Raw genomic sequence first — 22,375 nt, forward strand, 5'->3', positions numbered from 1 at the left:
TTGTTTCTACACATACAAACTGATGTAAGCTGGTATGATGTTAAGTTGTTTTTATACTGTACAAATGTAAGTGGTGGTCTGGTTATTACCTTAGTTAGTTGGTTAAATGACTATCATAACCAAAAAAGCAGGTTTCAGTGGGGGAAAGAAGTGGTAAAATGAAAACTAAAATGAAAACTGGTTTGTTTTCACTGATCAGATTCATTATTAATAGATTATTATCCAAAGCTCTATTTTACTTTCTGAAGTATGAATAAGTCTAGATGATAGGAACAAAACCACATCTTCATAGATAAGATCTAATCTGATGAGGTGGAGATCTGGCCTGGATATCCTGCCTATCTCTCATGAGAATTAGGTACCACATGTGGAAAGATGGCTGTTCTATTTGCAGCAGTTGGGGACTAGCCATGTTCACCCTTGGGTATGTTAATCCACGCAGTTAGGCACTGAATCCAGAAGAGGCAGATCAGCTGTCAGGGAAAAGTTCACCAGAGGTGGCTTAACTCATTTTTTTGTCCCATGCAAAAGAGTTGCAGATTGACGCCTTTCTCTGAGACTAGAGCAGTTCTACCAGGCTCAGTCCCTGGATGAAAAGTTCTGGTTTACAAAGGCTAAGGTCAGCTGTGGTCACTGAAGTGACCTATAAAAGAAACTTCTGGGAACAATATATAAGGGAAAGGCATTTGCCTGTTCATGGCTTATTCTATCCCCTGTGACTCAGTGTCTCTGTGGGTGGCAGACGCCACCCTCTGGGATCCTGGAGTCCTAGAGTCAGGTCTCAACATAATGGTATCTGGAGAATCCTTTCACCCTTGTGACTAGTTGTCAAGAGGATACTCTAGTTTAGGCAAAGGTTGCGTAAAGAACGGAAATAGAGAGTAGGGGTAGTGGGAGACTGAATTCAGGAGCAGAGTTTTGAGGTATAGGTGCAAATCGGTACCATTTAAAACAACTGTGAGGCCCTGTTCCAGCCACACAGTTCCATTAACTGATTCTGCATCTCCTAGTCCCAGAAATGACATTTCAACAGCCTTGACATTCTAAATATAAAGAGAAGTAAATGCAAGCCAAAACACTACCCTCGGCTTGTGAAAATCATTACATGACACAGTAAATTCAGATAAAGGCAAAAACTTTCTCAATACTACTCAGAAAAGAACTCAAGAAGTCACCACTTGAAGAATTACAGCTAGGCTGCAGCCTAGCATTTGAAAACAACTTGGGTTAGCAAGAAGGTCAAAGCCTGGACTACACTGGTACATGAAGCAAAAAGCATTTAGTGGAGTGCATGCCCTCACATCTTCCCTTCATTTAAATTCTTGCACAGAATAAACAACTCTATTTTTAGGTCTATATTCCATCTGATCTGAAATGTCCAAGAAAATGTACCAAGAAAGTGTCCATGGGACAACTCTGGTCAATTTGGTTTATGGAACAAAATGCATTTATAAAATAGCTTCATTCCAACTATCCCACATTTTATCCCTAAATGATTATAGATGGTGATGAAGCCTACTTGTTTCCTGTTCCAAAGCAATAAGCTATAATCAACACCACCAACAGGTTGAGTTTTAAAGAGAATTTCTGTAACATTCAAATTTAATACATAAATCGGGTCTTTCTCAAAAACGCCAGCAAAAACTGACGCTATAGTTAGGATAATATTGCTTGCCTTCATTATATGCCTGCATAAAGAAATTTTTATTGAGTTACATTTCCAAATGTGAAATGGTCGCAAACACTGCTGATTCAGACTACAATAAAAGCAATTTTCAAGGGATGGAGCCAAAACAAAAACAATACCCAGTTGTGGATGTGACTGGTGATAGAAGCAAGGTCCAATGCTGTAAAGAGCAATATTGCATAGGAACCTGGAATGTTAGGTCCTTGAATCAAGGCAAATTGGAAGTGGTCAAACAGGAGATGGCAAGAGTGAACGTCGACATTCTAGGCATCAGCGAACTAAAATGGACTGGAATGGATGAATTTCACTCAAATGACCATTAAATCTACTACTGTGGGCATGAATCCCTTAGAAGAAATGGAGTAGCCATCATGGTCAACAAAAGAGTCCGAAATGCAGTACCTGGTGGATGCAATCTCAAAAACGACAGAATGATCTCTGTTCATTTCCAAGGCAAACCATTCAATATCACGGTAATCCAAGCCTACGCACCAACCAGTAACGCTGAAGAAGCTGAACTGTTCTATGAAGACCTACAAGACCTTTTAGAACTAACACCCAAAAGAGATGTCCTTTTCATTATAGGGGACTGGAATGCAAAAGTAGGAAGTCAAGAAACACCTGGAGTAACAGGCAAATTTGGCCTTGGAGCACGGAATGTAGCAGGGCAAAGGCTATTAGAGTTTTGCCAAGAGAAAGCACTGGTCATATAGCAAACACCCTCTTCCAACAACACAAGAGAAGCTCAACACATGGACATCACCAGATGGTCAACACTGAAATTAGACTGATTATATTCTTTGTAGCCAAAGATGGAGAAGCTCTATACAGTTAGAAAAAACAAGTTTGGGAGCTGACTGTGGCTCAGATCATGAACTCCTTATTGCCAAATTCAGACTGAAATTGAAGAAAGTAGGGAAAACCACTAGACGATTCAGGTATGACCTAAATCATATCCCTTATGATTATACAGTGGAAGTGAGAAATAGATTTTAAGGGACTAGGTCTGATAGACAGAGTGCCTGATGAACTATGGACGGAGGTTCGTGACATTGTACAGGAGACAGGGATCAAGACCAACCCCATGGAAAAGAAAGGCAAAAAAGCAAAATGGCTGCCTGAGGAGGCCTTACAAATAGCTGTGAAAAGAAGAGAAGTGAAAAGCAAAGGAGAAAAGGAAAGATATAAGCATCTGAATGCAGAGTTCCAAAGAATAGCAAGGAGAGATAAGAAAGCCTTCCTCAGTGCAAAGAAATAGAGGAAAACAACAGAATGGGAAAGACTTGAGATCTCTTCAAGAAAATTCGAGATACCAAGGGAACATTTCATGCAAAGATGGGCTCGATAAAGGACAGAAATGGTATGGACCGAACAGAAGCAGAAGATATTAAGAAGAGGTGGCAAGAATACACAGAAGAACTGTACAAAAAAGATCTTCACCACCAAGATAATCACGATCGTGTGATCACTCACCTAGAGCCAGACATCTTGGAATGTGAAATCAAGTGGGCCTTAGAAAGCATCACTATGAACAAAGCTAGTGGAGGTGATGGAATTCCAGTTTAGCTATTTCAAATCCTGAAAGAGGATGCTGTGAAAGTGCTGCACTCAATATGCCAGAAAATTTGGAAAACTCAGCAGTGGCCACAGGACTGGAAAAGGTCAGTTTTCATTCCAATCCCAAAGAAAGGCAATGCCAAAGAATGCTCAAACTACCGCACAATTGCACTCATCTCACACGTTAGTAAAGTAATGCTCAAAATTCTCCAATCCAGGCTTCAGCAATACGTGAGCCGTGAACTTCCAGATGTTCAAGCTGGTTTTAGAAAAGGCAGAGGAACCAGAGATCAAATTGCCAACATCCGCTGGATCATGGAGAAAGCAAGAGAGTTCCAGAAAAACATCTATTTCTGCTTCATTGACTATGCCAAAGTCTTTGACTGTGTGGATCACAATAAACTGGAAAATTCTGAAAGAGATGGGAATACCAGACCACCTGATCTGCCTCTTCAGAAACCTGTATGCAGGTCAGGAAGCAACAGTTAGAACTGGACATGGAACAACAGACTGGTTCCAAATAGGAAAAGGAGTACATCAAGGCTGCTGTGTATTGTCACCCAGGTTATTTAACTTATATGCAGAGTACATCATGAGGAACGCTGGGCTGGAAGAAGCACAAGCTGGAATCAAGATTGCCAGGAGAAATATCAATAACCTCAGGTATGCAGATGACACTACCCTTATGGCAGAAAGTGAAGAGGAACTCAAAAGCCTCTTGATGAAAGTGAAAGAGGAGAGTGAAAAGGTTGGCTTGAAGCTCAACTTTCAGAAAACAAAGATCATGGCATCTGGTCTCATCACTTCATGGGAAATAGATGGGGAAACAGTGTCAGACTTCATTTTTCTGGGCTGCAAAATCACTGCGGATGCTGATTGCAGCCATGAAATTAAAAGACACTTACTCCTTGGAAGGAAAGTTATGACCAACCTAGACAGCATATTAAAAAGCAGAGACATTACTTTGCCAACAAAGGTCCGGCTAGTCAAGGCTATGGTTTTTCCCGTGGTCATGTATGGATGTGAGAGTTGGACTGTGAAGAAAGCTGATCGCCGAAGAATTGATGATTTTGAACTGTGGTGCTGGAGAAGACTCTTGAGAGTCACCTGGACTGCAAGGTGATCCAACCAGTCCATTCTAAAGGAGATCAGTCCTGGGTGTTCATTGGAAGGACTGATGCTAAAGCTGAAACTCCAATACTTTGGCCACCTCATGTGAAGAGTTGACTCACTGGAAAAGACTCTGATGCTGGGAGGGATTGGGGGCGGGAGGAGAAGGGGACGACAGAGAATGAGATGGCTGGATGGCATCACCGAGTCGATGGACATGAGTTTGAGTGAACTCCGGGAGGTGGTGATGGACAGGGAGGTCTGGCGTGCTATCGTTCATGGGATCGCAAAGAGTCGGACATGACTGAGTGACTGAACTGAACTGAACCTTATTTTAAGTAAAAATAAGTTCTTACCTGACCAAGTTCTTCATTAAGGTCTGATGTGTTAACCAGGGCTCCTTCATTAATTTCTTCATCATAGAAGTCGTTATCCCATGAAATGAAGAAGGAGCCCAAGAATTTTTGCATTTCTACTGTGACATACATGGAGACAGGAATGATAAAGTTGAATAGAACCATAAATGACAGGAAGTCGGTGAACATTTTCAAAACCTAAAAAAAAGGGAATAGTTGATGATAATTAAACACAGTTCCATCAAGCAAGTGTAATATAAACTTTCTATCTTTTAATTTCAATGCTGAAAGCACTGCTCTTCCTATAAAAAAGAAACTTCCCAATGACACTGTATCATTGGTCAACATTATTATCATAGCATGTGAAAACATGTAAAACACCCTGAATTTTGTCACTTTTGTTCAATGAATGTACCTTGCCTTAAGACTTCTTACTTCCTTAAGGTCTCTGCTTCTCCCACCCTCAGATATGAATGTAGGATCAAAGTTTTCATGTAGGCATTAACATGCCAGACATTTTGGCCCAGTTGCCTAAACTCTTAACCTAAGAGTTAAAAACAAGGATATTCGCCTAGGGTTAAGAAAAAAATCCTAGAATGTCTCAAAGTTAACGACTTGGGGCTACCATACAACCAAGAGAAATCCCTAATACCAAGGTATTATTATCTGAGCAGTATTTCAGTAAAGGGTGCCTCTGTCACAATGTACTAGGGTTACAATTTTCAGCATAAAAAAATTTACCTTCCAAGTTTCCCGTTCTTTCTGGGTCTTTTGGTTATACCAAGGTTCATCATTATATGGGTTACTTTGCCAAACATACTTTAGAGTAGTGCATATTGCAGCTTTGGTCAGTAAGATAAATAAATACACAATCAGGAAAGCGTTAATGGATCTGAAAAATAAGATATTATGAATTTAAAAACCATTGAAATACTGAAGATATCAACCAGGTATAAACTAAATTGTTCAGTTTTCTAAAGCTTCTCCTGTGTACAACGTGTAACCATAGCACAGGCCTGTATCGGTGAACCTCAGTTATCACTGCTAAAGCATTACTCTTCACTGGTAAAATGGAAAAGCCTGTCCTAACCATAATCCAAGTGCAATTAGCTCAACACACCTTTAGTAAGGATCCTATAAAGTGACAGAACACACACACCATTACCTACTCAACCCTTATAAAAGGAGTAGATTGTTTCCAAACCTGAATCCTAAAGGTTTGGAATAGAGGGTAGAGGAGCAAACGTGAAATAGTCAAGCTTAGTGTGGATTCTTTTAATCTAAAACTAGAGCTATGAAGAGGGTGTTGCTGATATACTGCATGTCCATGGCAACAGGAGAGCGAGATCTGTGCCAGTGTAAATGGCTTTGAAGGTGTGTCAAGTACCACACAATTATTTGCAAGGAGACTGTTATCTGTGTTGCACCAACTCCTTACGTATAGCAACTAGAGGACCCCAAACCATTAACCATCAGCAAAAGAGAATAAATTTTATCTAAACTCTGCCCGTGAATAGCTAAGTGAGCTTAGGTAAATCACTTATCATCTCTAAGACTATTTCTCTATCTGTAAAGTGGTCAGACTAACAGGAATTACTCCAAGTTTCTTAGAGGATTAAACCAAATCAGACATACGAAACAATAAGCACAGTTTCTGGAACAAAAGAAGTGCTTAAAATGGTAATGCTATTACAATTTATGTTGTTTTTTCATACTGTTTATATTTGTAAATACTGAGAAGTAACAATTTCAGTTCAATAATAAGTAAAGAAATTGTGAGGCACACTAACTTTTCAACAGCAGAACGTTTCTGAGATTTCCCTTGGTAGTTCAATGCCATTTTGGTTTCCATTCCAGTGTAAACAGCAACTCCTAAGGAATAACCATATGATGAAAATTAGGTTACAAATGAGACTGCCAACCCAACTCCCCACCCAGTTGGATCTACCAAATTTTTCAATCTATAAAAATAGGAATTATAAACTCTCTTCTATTTACCAGTTAATAATCATTTACAGTATATTTTTATAGTATAATTTTAATCAACACAGTTTGTCATATTTCAAGTTAGTTTACCATCTTATAAATTTCCAACACTTAAAAAGACACTTAGACTAAATGGAATTAAATGCCATGTTCAATTTTTTACTGCACTATTTATAAACATTTAGGTTTTAAAAGGCCTATTTCTAGTAACTATATCTTTAAAAAACGTTCACCATATATCTTCTTGGTATTTTTTAGTGTAGCTCCTTTCAACAAGAGATTTTCAGGTCCCAAAGACCTAAACAAAAAATGAACACAAGTTACTCAGAGTTCAACTAATAACACCATCAACTTTGGAGACATAGTTTGCTCTTGCACACGTCTATTTTGAAAAGATTCAGGATGCATCTGTCTACTTATATGCTTACTAACACAGGACGAGTTGAAAAATCCTCCCCTCTGAAGTTACTTAGGGTACAGCACAGACAGAAGCACAAAGTACAGGAGACGCCAGCAACACACAGAGGCAAAGACATGCACAGAGGCGAAAGGACTCTGAGTCATGGAAAGCAAGATAACAGCAGACAGCAGGAAACAGAAAGAAAAAGTGACTGGAAAAGACTGGCAAAGCAAATGTAAAGGAAGGAGACACGGTGCTGTATTTATAGAGTGCAAACCCGCCTTTGAGGGGGGAATCACTGAGCTCCTGGTGTTTAACTTCCTTCTGAGCCCTGGCTATAAAAGCCAAAGTGGAAATGTTAAAATAACTGACTGGGTGATCGAAGAGGGGAAAAAACACCCCTTTTTATATGAATTGTTTCATTATCAACTATTAAGCCTTTCATTTTACATAAGTCCAGCTAATTCTCCCAGCATTTTGTCTACTATCTAGTCCCTAAATTACTCTCCCTTAAAACACTGCTTTCCAGATATACTTCCAATATGGTCAGGCATTTCACAACCAAGGACAATCAATAGAGTGTATAGAACATATTTGGCAATAGTGGTCAAAGGAGTCTGGAGTTCTACAATTTTAGAAACCCTCATCATCACTTCCAACACCACCCTCTCCCAGGACACACACACTCTGAGCCGCTGCCACTACAACCCTACCAATCACAAGGTGAGCTAGACCCATCAGTGGCTAGTTACTCCAGATTTATTCACTTTTCCCCATCCCTTTCTATAAAAGAAAGTATTTAGCTATTTTAATAGGCTTAAAAGAGAAACATCCCTCCCCTAAAAGGACAGATTAAAGGAATTATAAACTAACCTGGCAACAGCTTCAAGACTATTACTATAGATGCTGATTCGGCCAACAAACCTGCAAAAAGAATATAATAGCACATGTGTCTTCTATATCTAGATAAAATCTATTTACCCCAAATATGGGAATGAATCAAAATACAAATAATGCAAAAAGAGATAATACAATAAACTATGAAAGCCTATTGTCTTAATTTTAAAAGAAAAAGCTAAGTTGAACCAATACAGTATGTAACATTTTCATTTCATTTTTAAAATATTATGGATTATAAGAACGTAAACAAAGATTCTAAGTTGATTTTCAAGATCTACTTGGCACCACGCATGCATACAATACCCCTCTCATCTATATACTTCATATAAATAATTAGCTTCTATTTTACATTCATGTGAAGAAAGGTTTCTGGTGCTAAACCATCTTTCAAAACCATGAGGTCAGTAATTCTTTCATTTGAGCATGCATCAGAATTACTGAAGGGCTTCTTAAACCACAGATTTCTAGGCCCCATCCCCAGGCTTTTGGTTTAGGTAAGAATTTGAATCTGCATTTCCCACAAGTTTCTGGTGATGTGGATGCTGTTGGCCTGAGATCATCCTTTGAGAAACAGCTATTAGGGAACACTTGATTGATTACCATCTTGGAAATTTCCAAGCTGTGTCTTGCAGCTGATCTGAATACTGAGCTTGATCTGATCAAGTGATCAGATATATGGCTATGCACATGGTAATCTACATTTCTGAAAAATATGGTAAAAAAAGCTCTAAATCCTTAGTAAGAATGTTATGAGTATTTTATAATGTACATTATGATTTTTTCAGAAAAACTGAACTATTATTATGAAATACACAAAATATGAACGTCTGCATTCATTTGTCATGTATTAACTGCACAATTACTATGTTTCCTAATAAGCAAGAAAAATGTGTTCCTTGCACCAAATAACATAATCAGGCAATTACCATGTAAGTGATGATTACTAGGGTGGTGGAGGTATTAGGCTGGCCAAAAAATTTGTTTGGGTTTTTCTGTAAGATGTTGCAGAAAAACTCCCAACGAACTTTTTGGCCAATCCAATAGAAGGTATTCTGAAGTCACATACCAAGGGTACTCAATCTATTAGAGACATTAGGAATAACCTTCCCTCACTAAAAATCTCCTTCATATTTAAGGTAACTGAAAAATTTAGGAGTTACCCTATAAATATGTAAGGATCTATATTATTCTCTAACTCACAAAATTAGTCACTCTCCTTTCTGTGATTCCATGCTTCCTGAAGGCAACGAACAGCTATTTTTCTCTGTGATCCTAAGTTCAAACTATCAAAGTGGATATAGAAGAAGGGAAAAAATAAAGAAGGAATGACAGGAAGGAGGGAGGGTATACTTCTTATAGAAGTATGAGAACTTTCTTTTTCTACTACTGGGCACATCCCACTATTTGGTCCCCTTTTACGATCAACAGTGTTCATTAACAAGATGAGTACCATGGGTGATGGATGCCTTCTGTAATGGCAGAAGAGAAAATAATTAATTGGCTCATTTGGCCATAAACCCATTATTCTACCCTCATTAATACCATGCTCTAATCAATCAAACTAATCAGTAGTCTTAAAAATCAAATGCCAGAGGCTTCCTTGGTGGTCCAGTGACTAAAACTCTATGCTCCCAATGCAGGGGACCTGGGTTCAATCCTGGGTCAAAGAACTAGATCCCGCATGCCACAAATAAGACCTGGCACAGCCAAATGCTCTATGCTGTGCTATGCTAGTCACTCAGTCGTGTCCAACTCTTTAGCCAAATAAATAAATAGTAAAAAAAAAAAAAATCAAATGCTAAATTTTTGACAACCCACAATGACTGTTAATCAGGAATTCTACTCCAGAAAGTCTAGGTGTAGCAAAACAGAGGAAATTACAGCATTTCACTGCTCCCTCAACTTAGCCGTTTACTTTGGACAAGAAACAGCCTATATACAATACTTCGTTCATCATGATCCTCATAAAAAAGGATATAGTGCCTACTAATTGCATGGTCCCACATTTCCTTCTCTCTCTACTGTTGGATGACACATAAAGTGTTTTATTTTTGTTTTAATTAACTCTGTCTAGTGCACAAGTTTGATAGCTCAGGTTTACGGGATTATAATCTTAAAATGTGATGGACAGCCATGTCTACAAATAACAATAATAAAAGAAAAACCACAAGTGAGATGCGTAAGCCCACAATAATTTATCTTAGGCTGGTAGTGAATAAGGCTGATTTGATTCATTTGCCTGCCAGAAGGAAGGAACAGCTCATAAAAACACAGATGAAAGGAGGCTGGTAAGTGGTGGGTATTTCAATACTGATGGCAAAGAGAAGCAAAGCCATCAGACAGCAGTAAAATGAAACCAGGTAATTCTTACTTGTAGAGGTCAGGTTGAGGCTGTTCACATTCAATTGCTGCTCTGAGGTTATCAATGGATTCGACTGTACGCAGTTCAATGGTATCACGTACCGCATAATGTGTCTAGATGAAAGCAGAAGAAAAAAAAACAGCCCCCCAAAAAAAGAAAAAAATTATAATCATATACCCACCTGATTTCAGGAACACTATATTTTTAGTAAGAGGCTTTGGCAGAATAATACAAATACTGATGTACATCTCCAACTAGATAAACTTTATGGTATTATTCTTAAAATATATTACAATAATTAGAAAGTGAACTCTGCTGTGAAGCGATTTCAAAGATAATGAGAAAACTAAAAGCTTTTCTTGATACTGACAGCAGAGAAAATTCCATTTGCACCATGCATATAATTAACTGAAAACCCCATGAAAAATTTAAAGCACTTTTTTTCCCCTCCTATTTATAGAAATGAGACCTATTATTTACTGAAGTTAACATACAAGTAAGAATTGAATCACCCTTTTGGTCATAAGAATGCTAACATTCTGCTAACAGAAAGAAAAAAATCATCAATAGTTCCCATTACACAAACAATAAAATTAATGATCTTGAAAATGCTTCAAGTAGCTACAATTCATGTGACGAGCAGAGAGATGATGTATCTTGCTTTAGTCAGACAGTTAGAATATTCTACTAGGGTATAATATGTACTTACTTGATTGACCCAGAACTCAAGGCAGGTTCCAATGAATCCTTTTATAAATCATCAAAGAAGGGCTGACACAGACTCAAAGACTACACTACTTATGCTGAAGGAAAGCTGTTGCATGATCTCGAGAATATTATGGAACTGCCTGAGCTATATTTAAAACTATCTCCTGACGTTGAAAACCTATGTACTTTTAGCTGATTTGATCGGATTAACTTAAGTGGAAAATTAAACCACTTGAAAGTTAAGTTTTCTTCTTCTAAACAACTTTTGTCCCTTATTAGGAAATCTTGAGGTAGACTTCTCAAATTTCACTTTGACATTCCCTTAAATATAACCTTGTTTTTGAATAGTTGAAATGGGACTAGTTCATCACCATGCCCCTGAAGTGGTAACAAAATTAGTTATCTAACAGGCATTTAAGTTCCTTTACCACACACTGAATCCTGGTCCTCAAGTTCAGAATGCATAAACAAGAAGAGGAAAGCCCTCAAGAAGATACATGGAGGTGAGCACATGAGTGCTCTTCCTTAAAGGCAGCATCACAAAGAGGATAAATCTTCATGCCCTGTGGAACTCTGGATAGACAAGAACTGACCATGCCAGAAAGTACCTGGAAGTCAGTTATCCTCGTTTGAACAAATATACTCTCACACATTTTTAATTCTTCCTAGTTGCAATAAAGTAAATATTTGCCAAACTATACCCTAAGGTAGTTTTTTAAAGTAATCAAGCCAATAGCTTGGATTTTCAAAATGCCAGGAATAAACATTTTTTAAAAGAGGATATTCATCATTTTAAAAACAAAAATAGATCAAACTTAGAGTACTTTAGATGAAGGTGAGAGTACCTTAGATGAAGGTGAGAGTACCTTCGGATAAAGTTATTTTCATAGCTATATAGTTTCAGCCTAAGAGTACTTTCATTTTAAAAGCCTAAATACAATGTGGAATGGGTTAATGTCAATATGAAATGTAAACAGTGCTATAAAAATGTGGTGGCTTTTAACTGGGGTGTGGATTTCCTCACCCAACACCACCCTTTCCCCCAAAGCTGAGTATCTGCTTAGAAGTTTCAAAGACAGTTATATAAACACTGTCTTCAAATACAAAATTTCCACAAATAGGAAAAAATAAGGCAAAAGATTAGAGGCAGTGGGACGGAATATTGCATGATTACCTATCCTTAGCTGAGAATGTTTAGGAAAGGTTTAGTCCCCATTACCTTGCAATTGGATTCCCCATCAAGACTGGCTGTGGTAACATAACAGGTTCCATCTACTGTGCAGGATGACAGAAGAATAAGATCACAGGGAAAGGTTTCATCTGCCTGTACTTCTACTATATCACCGACCTAGTACAGAGAGAAAAATAGGTATCAATGTTCTTAATTCCAAACAAAGCATTTATTATACCTCCAACTAAAGTCAAAATAGTAGCAAAAGACCTCTCCCATCTAAGGCTTAAAATGTCTCAGCATCCTATACCATGTGAAAGGTGACAAAGAATATTACTCAACATTCAGAATCCTCTTTAAGGTCACAAGGACTTATGATGCTTTCAGATTACCTTAGTATTGAACTTCAATCTCTGATATGTGACTTCATTACCCAGGGACTCTTTTGCTCTTTGATGTTTTCGGCATTGGTGTTTGACAAGAGAATGACCATTATCATTTCATGACTGAATCAAGAAAATCTACACACTTTCATTTGAGTACTTCAAGAACACTGGGCAGCTGCACTCCCACTCTGCATCAGGACAAATATTTCTAAATGCTTTGCCTTCCATGCGCTAATAGCTATTAGTGTCGGGTGACAGTTCTCTCTTCAGTGCTCAGAAAATCTCACTTAATTAGAGAGGCATTAGGTAATTTTCCAATAATTCATCTGCTATCAGTTAGTGCCCAAAGCTCAAGTAGAGAAAAAACCTGAGAGAAGAAACCATGAACGGTTTCTAGTGCATAATTTAATAATGTACGAAATCAATCATAATGATTAAAACACAGATCTTTACAACTTGATTTTATGTCCCAGCTCTGCCACTTAACTATATGACCTTGGGTTAAGTGTCTTTGATAATTACAACAACCTCATAGGATTGGTTTTGAGTATGAAATAAGGATACAAGTAAAGTGGTTCGCAAAGTACCTGGCACAAATTTACCATCTGATAGTTGTTTATTAAATTATTACTAATATCCTGCAACTACTTTACTTAGAACTTATGAATAGTCATAAAGTTTTTTAGAAGGATGTAAGAAATTATCCAGCCCAGTCCATTCCAACATTTTCCATGCCATGGCACACACAGAAAATGGTAAATTAACACTTTTTTCACAGCACTCCCAGATAAAGGGAGGAGGCTGCTAGTTAAAGAAAACAACCCACTTTAGGGAGTCAATATCTAGCTTATCAGCTTGAACACACTGGTTATAAAACATGGAACTAATAAATGACGCACCTGCCTTCCAATTGCTACATAATTTGGCAGATAAAGATGGGAATTTCAAGATCTATTCAGAAACGATTTTCTTTGCCAGTTTTAATCAGTAGACATGAACAACAGCATCAATAATGAAACTAATTTGTAAATAATATTTTAATCTCTTGGATCTTTCCTTCTTCACATCTGTAAATACTTACGTTGCTTACACAAAACCACAATCTATGCTTAAAATACACAGAAGCAAAATAACAAAATACTAAACCATCTCAGAAGAAGGAAACACTCATTTAATGGATGGAAGATGATTCCCAGGCACTGATAAATATAAACCACAATTTCTTCTACAACACTGACAATCAGCTCAGATATGAAAAGGTCTCTGCACCTGGAGTGCAAGTTAAGGCTGGTAAGATGGACTGGGGCCAGACCACAAAAGGTCGGACAGGTCAGGTTCAGGTGTTGAGGCCTCACCCTTAAGCCAAGGGGGGACTGAGACAGGACTTTTAAAGAAAGGGAACAACATGATTCAGTTAGACAATCAACTCTAGGGTTGTTTCCACTTAAATCGTACAAAGTCAACAAGAGAACCTCACCATCCATTATGATAAACATTAGAAAAAGTCAGATAATCAAGAGAACTGTAAGTTTTTTGGATTCATCAGAGAGTTGAGGTTGCAGGGCAACCAAGTTAACTAAATTTCAAAGGGTGAAAAGTCCCTCTGAGGAGAGGCAGGAGAAACTGACTCTTTCACAATTAACAAAGCACAGGAGGAAGAGATGGCTGCCATAAAAGTGCACAGGAAGAAAATAACTAGATTTTCAACCAACTGTAAAAGGCTTGGGAGGGGCCAATGTGACAGTTTCAAATCTCTGCACACCTCAGAGAAAAGACGAGACCATAAACACACATCAGTTCTCTCTGGGCATCCACTGGGTGCTCAAGAGAAAGGTACAGGCATACAGGTTTGACTGAGTGCTGTGGAGGAACAGGCAAAATATGCTGCAACTGTGGACCCTTGTCTCATAGGGTGCAAAAGCCAACTGTGTCTAAGAGCAAGGCAAGAAACCATCCCTGGCAGGGTCTCAGGGACATGTAACTACTGCTAGTGGAGAGGTAGAACAAAGCCATCTTCTGCTGGGGATGGACAGGAAACACCTTCATATTGAGGACGTGGTACTAATAAAAGGCAAAGTTCAGCTACCATGGGAAGTTGGGGTGGAGACCAGAGAAGCGTGCTGAAAGTTCTACCCTAAGGCAAAGGTGCATAAAGCCTGCCTAATAAATGAGACAGAGTAGGAGAATCAAGAAACCACTCTGATCCCATCAGGAACCCTGCAAAGAATAACAACAAGAAAGCATAATTTACCACTAGGGGAGGAGAAAAGGTATACAGAGAGGCATCTGCTGTGTCTCAGGAATGTAGGACCTGCTGCTGAAAGCAGATAGTGGAACAGGGACACTGAGGAAATCCCTGTGGCAGCCCAGCCGTGCAGGAATTTAGAGTCCAGGGATGTACTGAAAGCATCAACATCTACAGCAAAATCCAAAGCCAGCCAACTCCTGACCAGACTGACCCAACACTGATGGACTGGCTGACAGAAGAGGTATGACCACTGCAGACCAGAAATACAGGTTACCTGCCTCGATCTCTAGCATTCTTTTCCATGCACTGTCCAGAATTCAATTAAAAACATGAGATGCACAAAACCAAGAGAAAAATGATTTTAGAATTAAGAAACAGGGATAGAAAATTAGCTATGAGTAAAATACCGATATATTTACTGGAGGGACTTTCTGGTGGTCCAGTGGTTAAGACTGTGCATTCCCAATGCAGGGGGCATGGGTTCGACCACTGGTTGAGGTACTGAGATCCCTTATGCCTCGATCAAAAAAAAAAGTAAGTATTTAATGGAAAACACAGATAACACACATGTGCAGAAGAAGAATTTGTGCATCAAGATGGGAACTTAAAAAAAAAGCAAATAGAAAAGTGAGAAATGAAAAGCATGGCATGAGAGATAAAGATTTCCTTCAATGGGCTTATCAGCAGACTGGAAACGACAAAAGAAATCATCAGTAAAACTGAAGAAACTCTTCCAATATTTCTAATGCCAAAAGCCATACTCTTTCCCTCACAAATAACTATGCTTTTCCACTGGAATTCCTCAAGGCCTGTTGCTCTTCTCTGTTTTATATCAGTTCAGTTCAGTTGCTCATTTGTGTCTGACTCTCTGACCCCATGAATCGCAGCACACTAGGCCTCCCTATCCATCACCAACTCCCGGAGTCTACTCAAACTCATGTCCATCGAGTCAGTCATGTCATCCAACCATTTCATCCTCTGTCATCCCCTCTCCTCCCGCCTTCAATCTTTCCCAGCATCAGGGTCTTTTCAAATGAGTCAGTTCGTCGCATCAGGTGGCCAAAGTATTGGAGCTTCAGCTTCAACGTCAGTCCCTCCAATGAACATTCAGGACTGATTTCCTTTAGGATGGACTGGTTGGATCTCCTTGCAGTCCAAAGGACTCTCAAGAGTCTTCTCCAACACCACAGTTCAAAAGCATCAATTCTTTGGTGTTCAGCTTTCTTTATAGTCCAACTCTCACATCCATACATGACTACTGGAAAAACCATGGCTTTGACTAGATGGACCTTTGTTGGCAAAGTAATGTCTCTGCTTTTTAATATGCTGTCTAGGTTGGTCATAACTTTCCTTCCAAGGAGCAAGCGTCTTTTAATTTCATGGCCACAGTCACCATCTGCAGCGATTTTGGAGCCCCTCAAAATAAAGTCTGTCACTGTTTTCACTGTTTCCCCATCTATCTGCCATGAAGTGATGGGACCAGGTGTCATGATCTTAGTTTTCTTAATGTTGAGTTTTAAGCCAACTTTCTCACTCTCCTCTTTCACTTTTATCAAGGGGTTCTTTAGTTCTTGTTTGCTTTCTGCCATAAGGGTGGTGTCATCTGCATATCTGAGGTTATTGATATTTTTCCTGGCAATCTTGATTCCAGCTTGTGCTTCATCATGTTTTACATGATTCGATCCAAATTTCTATTTCCACCTAAAACATCTCCTCTGAGCTCCAGGCATGACAATTCCATCTGGCTATCTTATAGGAATCTCAAAATGAACATGGCCCAAACCTATTCTTCTCCCAGTCCTTTCCAACTTATTTAACAGCACCAGCATTTTGTTTAATACCACTACTTTATACAATTAGTTGCTCAGGGCAAAATCAAGGAGGCTATCTTTATTCTTTTTTGCTCTTTTTCTCACTCTCTCCATGGAATACATCACTAAGTCCAGATTTTATCTACAATAAATATCCTGAATAGATCCATTTATCTTGATCATGCAACAGGAGGGACAAAGTTGTGCTTATGAGCATGTATGCCACACCCAGACTTTCTTCAATTCAAATTCCAGCTTCCCACTTATAAGTGATGGACACATTTCTTAACCACCCTATGCCTCAGTTTCATCATCAGTAAAGAGGGGATAACAAAAGTACCTATTTCACAGGACTGGTGTAAAGTAAGGATTAATGAATTAACAGAATGTAGAAGGGAATGCCTGGCATATTTATGTAATATATAAATGTTAACAAATACTTCTATTTTTATTGTTATTATCTCTTCTACTATCACCATATATAAACTTACATTTTGCTTATACTACAGCAGTAACCACCTAACAGGTTTCCCTCATTCTACTTTTGCTCATGCCTCTACTTTGCTTGGGCTTTCCAGGTGGCACTATGGTAAAGAATTAGCCCACCAATGAAAGAGACACGGGTTTGATCCCTGGATCAGGAAGATCCCCTGGAAGAGGACATGGCAACCCACTAAAGTATTCACGCCTGGAGAATTCCGTGGACAGAGGAGCATGGATGGCTACAGTTTTTAGGGTTTCAAAACAGTAGGACACAACTTAGTGACTGGGCACACACTAACTACTTTGCTCAATCTTCAAAGTTGCCTTTTACAAAAGAGTAAGATCAAGTCACTCCCTAGCTTTGAAACCCTTTAAAAAATACCCAGTGTACTGAGGCTACAGAACAAGTCACTCTCCTGTTCAACAAGAGTCCCTACACTCCCCAGCCAAGCAATCACTTGGATACTTTTAGTTTATAGGCATCTCTTTCTAACACAAATACTCCAGAAAGGGCTCAATCAAACACCATTTCACATAACAGCATCAACTAATGTAATTGAGATTATACCCAGCTGAGGTCAGCCATGAACTACGGATGGAGGTTCGTGACATTGTACAGGAGACAGGGACCAAGACCATCCCCATGGAAAAGAAATGCAAAAAAGCAAAATGGCTGTCTGAGGAAGCCTTACAAATAGCTGTGAAAAGAAAAGTGAAAAGCAAAGGAGAAAATGAAACATATAAGCATCTGAATGCAGAGTTCCAAAACATAGCAAGGAGAGATAAGAAAGCCTTCCTCAGTGAACAATGCAAAGAAATAGAGGAAAACAACAGAATGGGAAAAACAAGAGATCTCTTCAAGAAAATTAGAGATATGAAGGGAACATTTCATGCAAAGATGGGCTCGATAAAGGACAGAAATGGTATGGACCGAACAGAAGCAGAAGATATTAAGAAGAGGTGGCAAGACTACACAGAAAACTGTACAAAAAAGATCTTCACCACCAAGATAATCACGATGGCGTGATCACTCACCTCGAGCCAGACCTCTTGGAATGTGAAGTCAAGTGGGCCTTAGAAAGCATCACTACGAACAAAGCTAGTGGAGGTGATGGAATTACAGTTGAGCTATTTCAAATCCTGAAAGATGATGCTGTGAAAGTGCTGCACTCAATATGCCAGAAAATTTGGAAAACCCAGCAGTGGGCACAGGACTGGAAAAGGTCAGTCTTCATTCCAATCCCAAAGAAAGGCAATGCCAAAGAATGCTCAAAATACCGCACAATTGCACTCATCTCACACGCTAGTAAAGTCATGCTCAAAATTCTCCAAGCCAGGCTTCAGCAATATGTAAACCGTGAACTTCCAGATGTTCAAGCAGGTTTTAGAAAAGGCAGAGGCACCAGAAATCAAATGCCAACATCTGCTGGATCATGGAGAAAGCAAGAGAGTTCCAGAAAAACATCTATTTCTGCTTCATTGACTATGCCAAAGTCTTTGACTGTGTGGATCACAATAAACTGTGGAGAATTCTGAAAGAGATGGGACTACCAGATCACCTGACCTGCCTCTTGAGAAACCTGTATGCAGGTCAGGAAGCAATAGTTAGAACTGGACATAGAACAACAGACTGGTTCCAAATAGGAAAAGGAGTACGTCAAGGTTGTATATTATCAGCCTGCTTATTTAACTTATATGCAGAGTACATCATGAGGAACGCTGGGCTGGAAGAAGCACAAGCTGGAATCAAGATTGCCGAGAGAAATATCAATAACCTCAGATATGCAGATGACACTACCCTTATGGCAGAAAGTGAAGAGGAACTCAAAAGCCTCTTGGTGAAAGTGAAAAGGTTGGCTTGAAGCTCAACATTCAGAAAACAAAGATCATGGCATCTGGTCCCATCACTTCATGGGAAATAGATGGGGAAACAGTGGAAACCGTGTCAGACTTTATTTTGGGGGGCTCCAAAATCACTGCAGATGCTGATTGCAGCCATGAAATTAAAAGACGCTTACTCTTTGGAAGGAAAGTTATGACCAACCCAGACAGCATATTAAAATCCAGAGACATTACTTTGCTAACCAAGGTCCGTCTAGTCAAGTCAATGGTTTTTCCCGTGGTCATGTATGGATGTGAGAGTTGGACTGTGAAGAAAGCTGATCGCCGAAGAATTGATGCTTTTGAACTGTGGTGCTGGAGAAGACTCTTTGAGAGTCCCTTGGACTGCAAGGAGATCCAACCAGTCCATTCTAAAGGAGATCAATCCTGGGTGTTCATTGGAGGGACTGATGCTAAAGCTGAAACTCCAATACTTTGGCCACCTCATGCGAAGAGTTGACTCACTGGAAAAGACTCTGATGCTGGGAGGGATTGGGGGCCGGAGGAGACGGGGATGACAGAGAATGAGATGGCTGGATGGCATCACTGACTTGATGGACATGAGTTTGAGTGAACTCTGGGAGTTGGTGACGGACAGGGAGGCCTGGCGTGCTGTGATTCATGGGGTCGCAAAGAGTCCGACACGACTGAGTGACTGAACTGATGTCAGCCAAAGATAAGTAGCCTAGTGAGAAAAGGTGGAAGATGGAGGTCCTTCTAAGGCGGTGGGGGTGACAGCAAAAACAGAAAGAGGAAATGAGAGAAAAGTGGGAGACTTTATTTGCTTTGCAATTTCACTTCATAACTGGGAGCAACAGATTTAATACTATGAATCATTTATGCTGCCTTTGGTTCTTATGTGAACAAAATCTGAGTTTCTACTAATGGTTTGGAAACTTCAGATCCTAACCACTCCAGTTCATCACAAGGCCCTCCCTTCTGGGATGCGGAAAATAGAAAAAAGAGTGGGAGAAACACAGTTTATGTCAAACTTGGGTAACCCTCCCAGTCTGTGGCCTTCCTCCCATCATTACTGTAAGAAGGTGTAAGATGGTTTACTTATTGCTGGAGATATGGAGAACTTAAGCTTGAAATCCTGGGTATTAAGTAAATAATTCAGCAGTGATAATAACTGATAAAACAACAGAGAGGAGAGTATCATTTTGTATGAACTCATACCACAGCCCTGAACAATTCTGTTCCACACATCTTCTTCCTTGCTCTGAAGAATTTGGTTTCCATTAACTTTCATATTTTAATTCATATTCATATAGAAACATTCTTTTAACAATAACACAAAATTGACAAACAATTTTGGAAGATTAACATAATTGACAAACCCTTAGCTACAACCAAAAAAAAAAAAGACTCAAACATCTAAAAAAAGAGGAAATCACAACTGACACCAGAGAAATTAAAATTATATGATTATACGAGATTGCTACAATTACACGTCAATCGATAAGTACCTAGAAACATACAACATACCCAAGCTGGATCACTGAGAAATAAAAAAATCTGAGCAGATCCCAAACTAGTGAGAAGACTGAAGTAGGAATCAAAAATCTCACCCAAAAGATAAGCCCAGGATTAGATGACTTCACTGGAGAATGCTACCCAGCATTTGAAGAAGAAATAACAATCCTTCCTAATACTTCTAAAGAATCAAAGAGGTAGGAACACCTCCAAACTTATTCCGAACCCAGCATTACCCTGATATTACCACCAGAAAAAGACATTGCAAGAAAACTACATACCAATTTCCTCAATAAATGATACCAAAAAAAACCTTAAAATACTAACAAATCAAAAATCAGTAACATTAAAATGATCATGCTCCATGACATGAAATTTATTATTGGGATCCAAGAATATATATGAAAATCAATCAATATAATGCAGCATATAAACAATGTGTTGCATGATCATCTCAGTTAATGCAGAAAAGACATTTAGCATAATTCAACAGTCTTTCATGATAAAAATATTTAATAAAATAGGAAGAGAAGTAAATGATCACAACCTAATAGAAGTCCACAGCTAATATCACACTAAATAGGCAAAGACTAAAACCTTTATCTCTAAGATCAGAAACAAAGCAAGGATGTAAACTCCAAAACTATTATCAATTATTGTAATAGAAGTTCTGGATAGAACAATTAGACAAGAAACAAAAAAGTTATACAAATTGGGAAAGAAGTAAAATTATCCTAATTTGCAGATGACATGATATTATATGTAAAAAGACTCTAAAAATTCCACCAAAAATGTTAGAACAAATTAATTCAGCAAAGTTTCAAGAACTAAAATCAACACTCAAATATCTGATGCATGCCTATACATTAACAATGACCAGTCCAAAAAGGAAATCAAGAAAACACTGTCATTTACAATAGCATCAAAAATGATAAAACACTTAGGAACAAATTTAAAGAAGTTAAAGAGTTGTACACTGACAGTTATAAAAACACTGCTAAATAAAATCAAAGAATACAAAATAAATGGAAACACATTTCAAGTTCATAGATTGAAACACTTAATACTGTTAAAATGTGTATACTATCCAAAGAGATCTACAGACTCAGTGAACTTCCTATCAAAATACCAATGGCATTTGTTTCAGAAATAGGAAAAAAAAGAAAACAACCCTGACATTCATATGAAATCTTAAGGGACCATGAGATCTTGGAAAGATCTCCAAAAACGATCTTGAAAAGGAGGAATGAACATGGAGGTCTTGAATTCCCAAATTTCTCCAAACATACTACAAAGCAACAGTAATTAAGACTGGCATAAAGGCAGATACATAAGACAATGAATTGAAAGCCTAGAAATAAACTCTTGCACATAAGGTCAAATGACTTTCAACAAGGGTACCAAGACTATTCAATAGGGAATGAGAGTTTCTTCAACAAACAGTTTTGGGAAAACTGGGTATCTACTTACAAAAGTATTAATAGAGTTGGATTCTCACCTTAGATCATACAAAAATTAACACGAAAAGAATGAAAGATCTAAATGTCAGACTTGATCCTACCAGACTCCTAAAAGAACATGGAGAAAAAGCTTCAGGACATCGAACTTGGCAATGACTTCTTGGATATGACACCAAAAGCACAGGATAAAAACCAAAATTAGAAAATGAGAATACATGATCAAAGAAAACAATCAATAGTGAAAAGGCAACCTATAGAATAAGAGAAAATATTTACCAATCATATAGCTGACAAGGAGTTAATATCCAGAATATATAAGGAGCTACCATGACTCAATAACAAACAAATACCCCAATTAAAAATTGGGTCAAGGAGTTGCTTCCCTGGTGGCTC

The 22,375-nt window shown here is 38.5% G+C and overlaps 1 protein-coding gene across 7 annotated transcripts in view; it reads right to left on the minus strand.

Moving 5' to 3' along the window:
• The window catches only part of ATP11C (ATPase phospholipid transporting 11C (ATP11C blood group)), a 180,853-nt gene that overhangs the window by 61,928 nt on the left and 96,550 nt on the right, over nt 1-22,375 (minus strand). For all 7 annotated transcript variants that reach the window (XM_055438212.2, XM_055438206.2, XM_055438209.2 and 4 more), the window contains 7 exons: nt 12,286-12,414; nt 10,368-10,471; nt 7,970-8,020; nt 6,930-6,994; nt 6,501-6,582; nt 5,452-5,602; nt 4,711-4,908 (listed from right to left, as the gene is read on the minus strand). In XM_055438212.2, coding sequence (XP_055294187.1) covers nt 4,711-4,908; nt 5,452-5,602; nt 6,501-6,582; nt 6,930-6,994; nt 7,970-8,020; nt 10,368-10,471; nt 12,286-12,414 — 780 coding nt within the window. The remainder of the gene's footprint in view (nt 1-4,710; nt 4,909-5,451; nt 5,603-6,500; nt 6,583-6,929; nt 6,995-7,969; nt 8,021-10,367; nt 10,472-12,285; nt 12,415-22,375) is intronic.

Source organism: Moschus berezovskii, chromosome X (assembly GCF_049115385.1).
Source record: "Moschus berezovskii isolate FMDL1 chromosome X, NW_MosBer_1.0, whole genome shotgun sequence".
NCBI lineage: Eukaryota > Metazoa > Chordata > Mammalia > Artiodactyla > Moschidae > Moschus > Moschus berezovskii.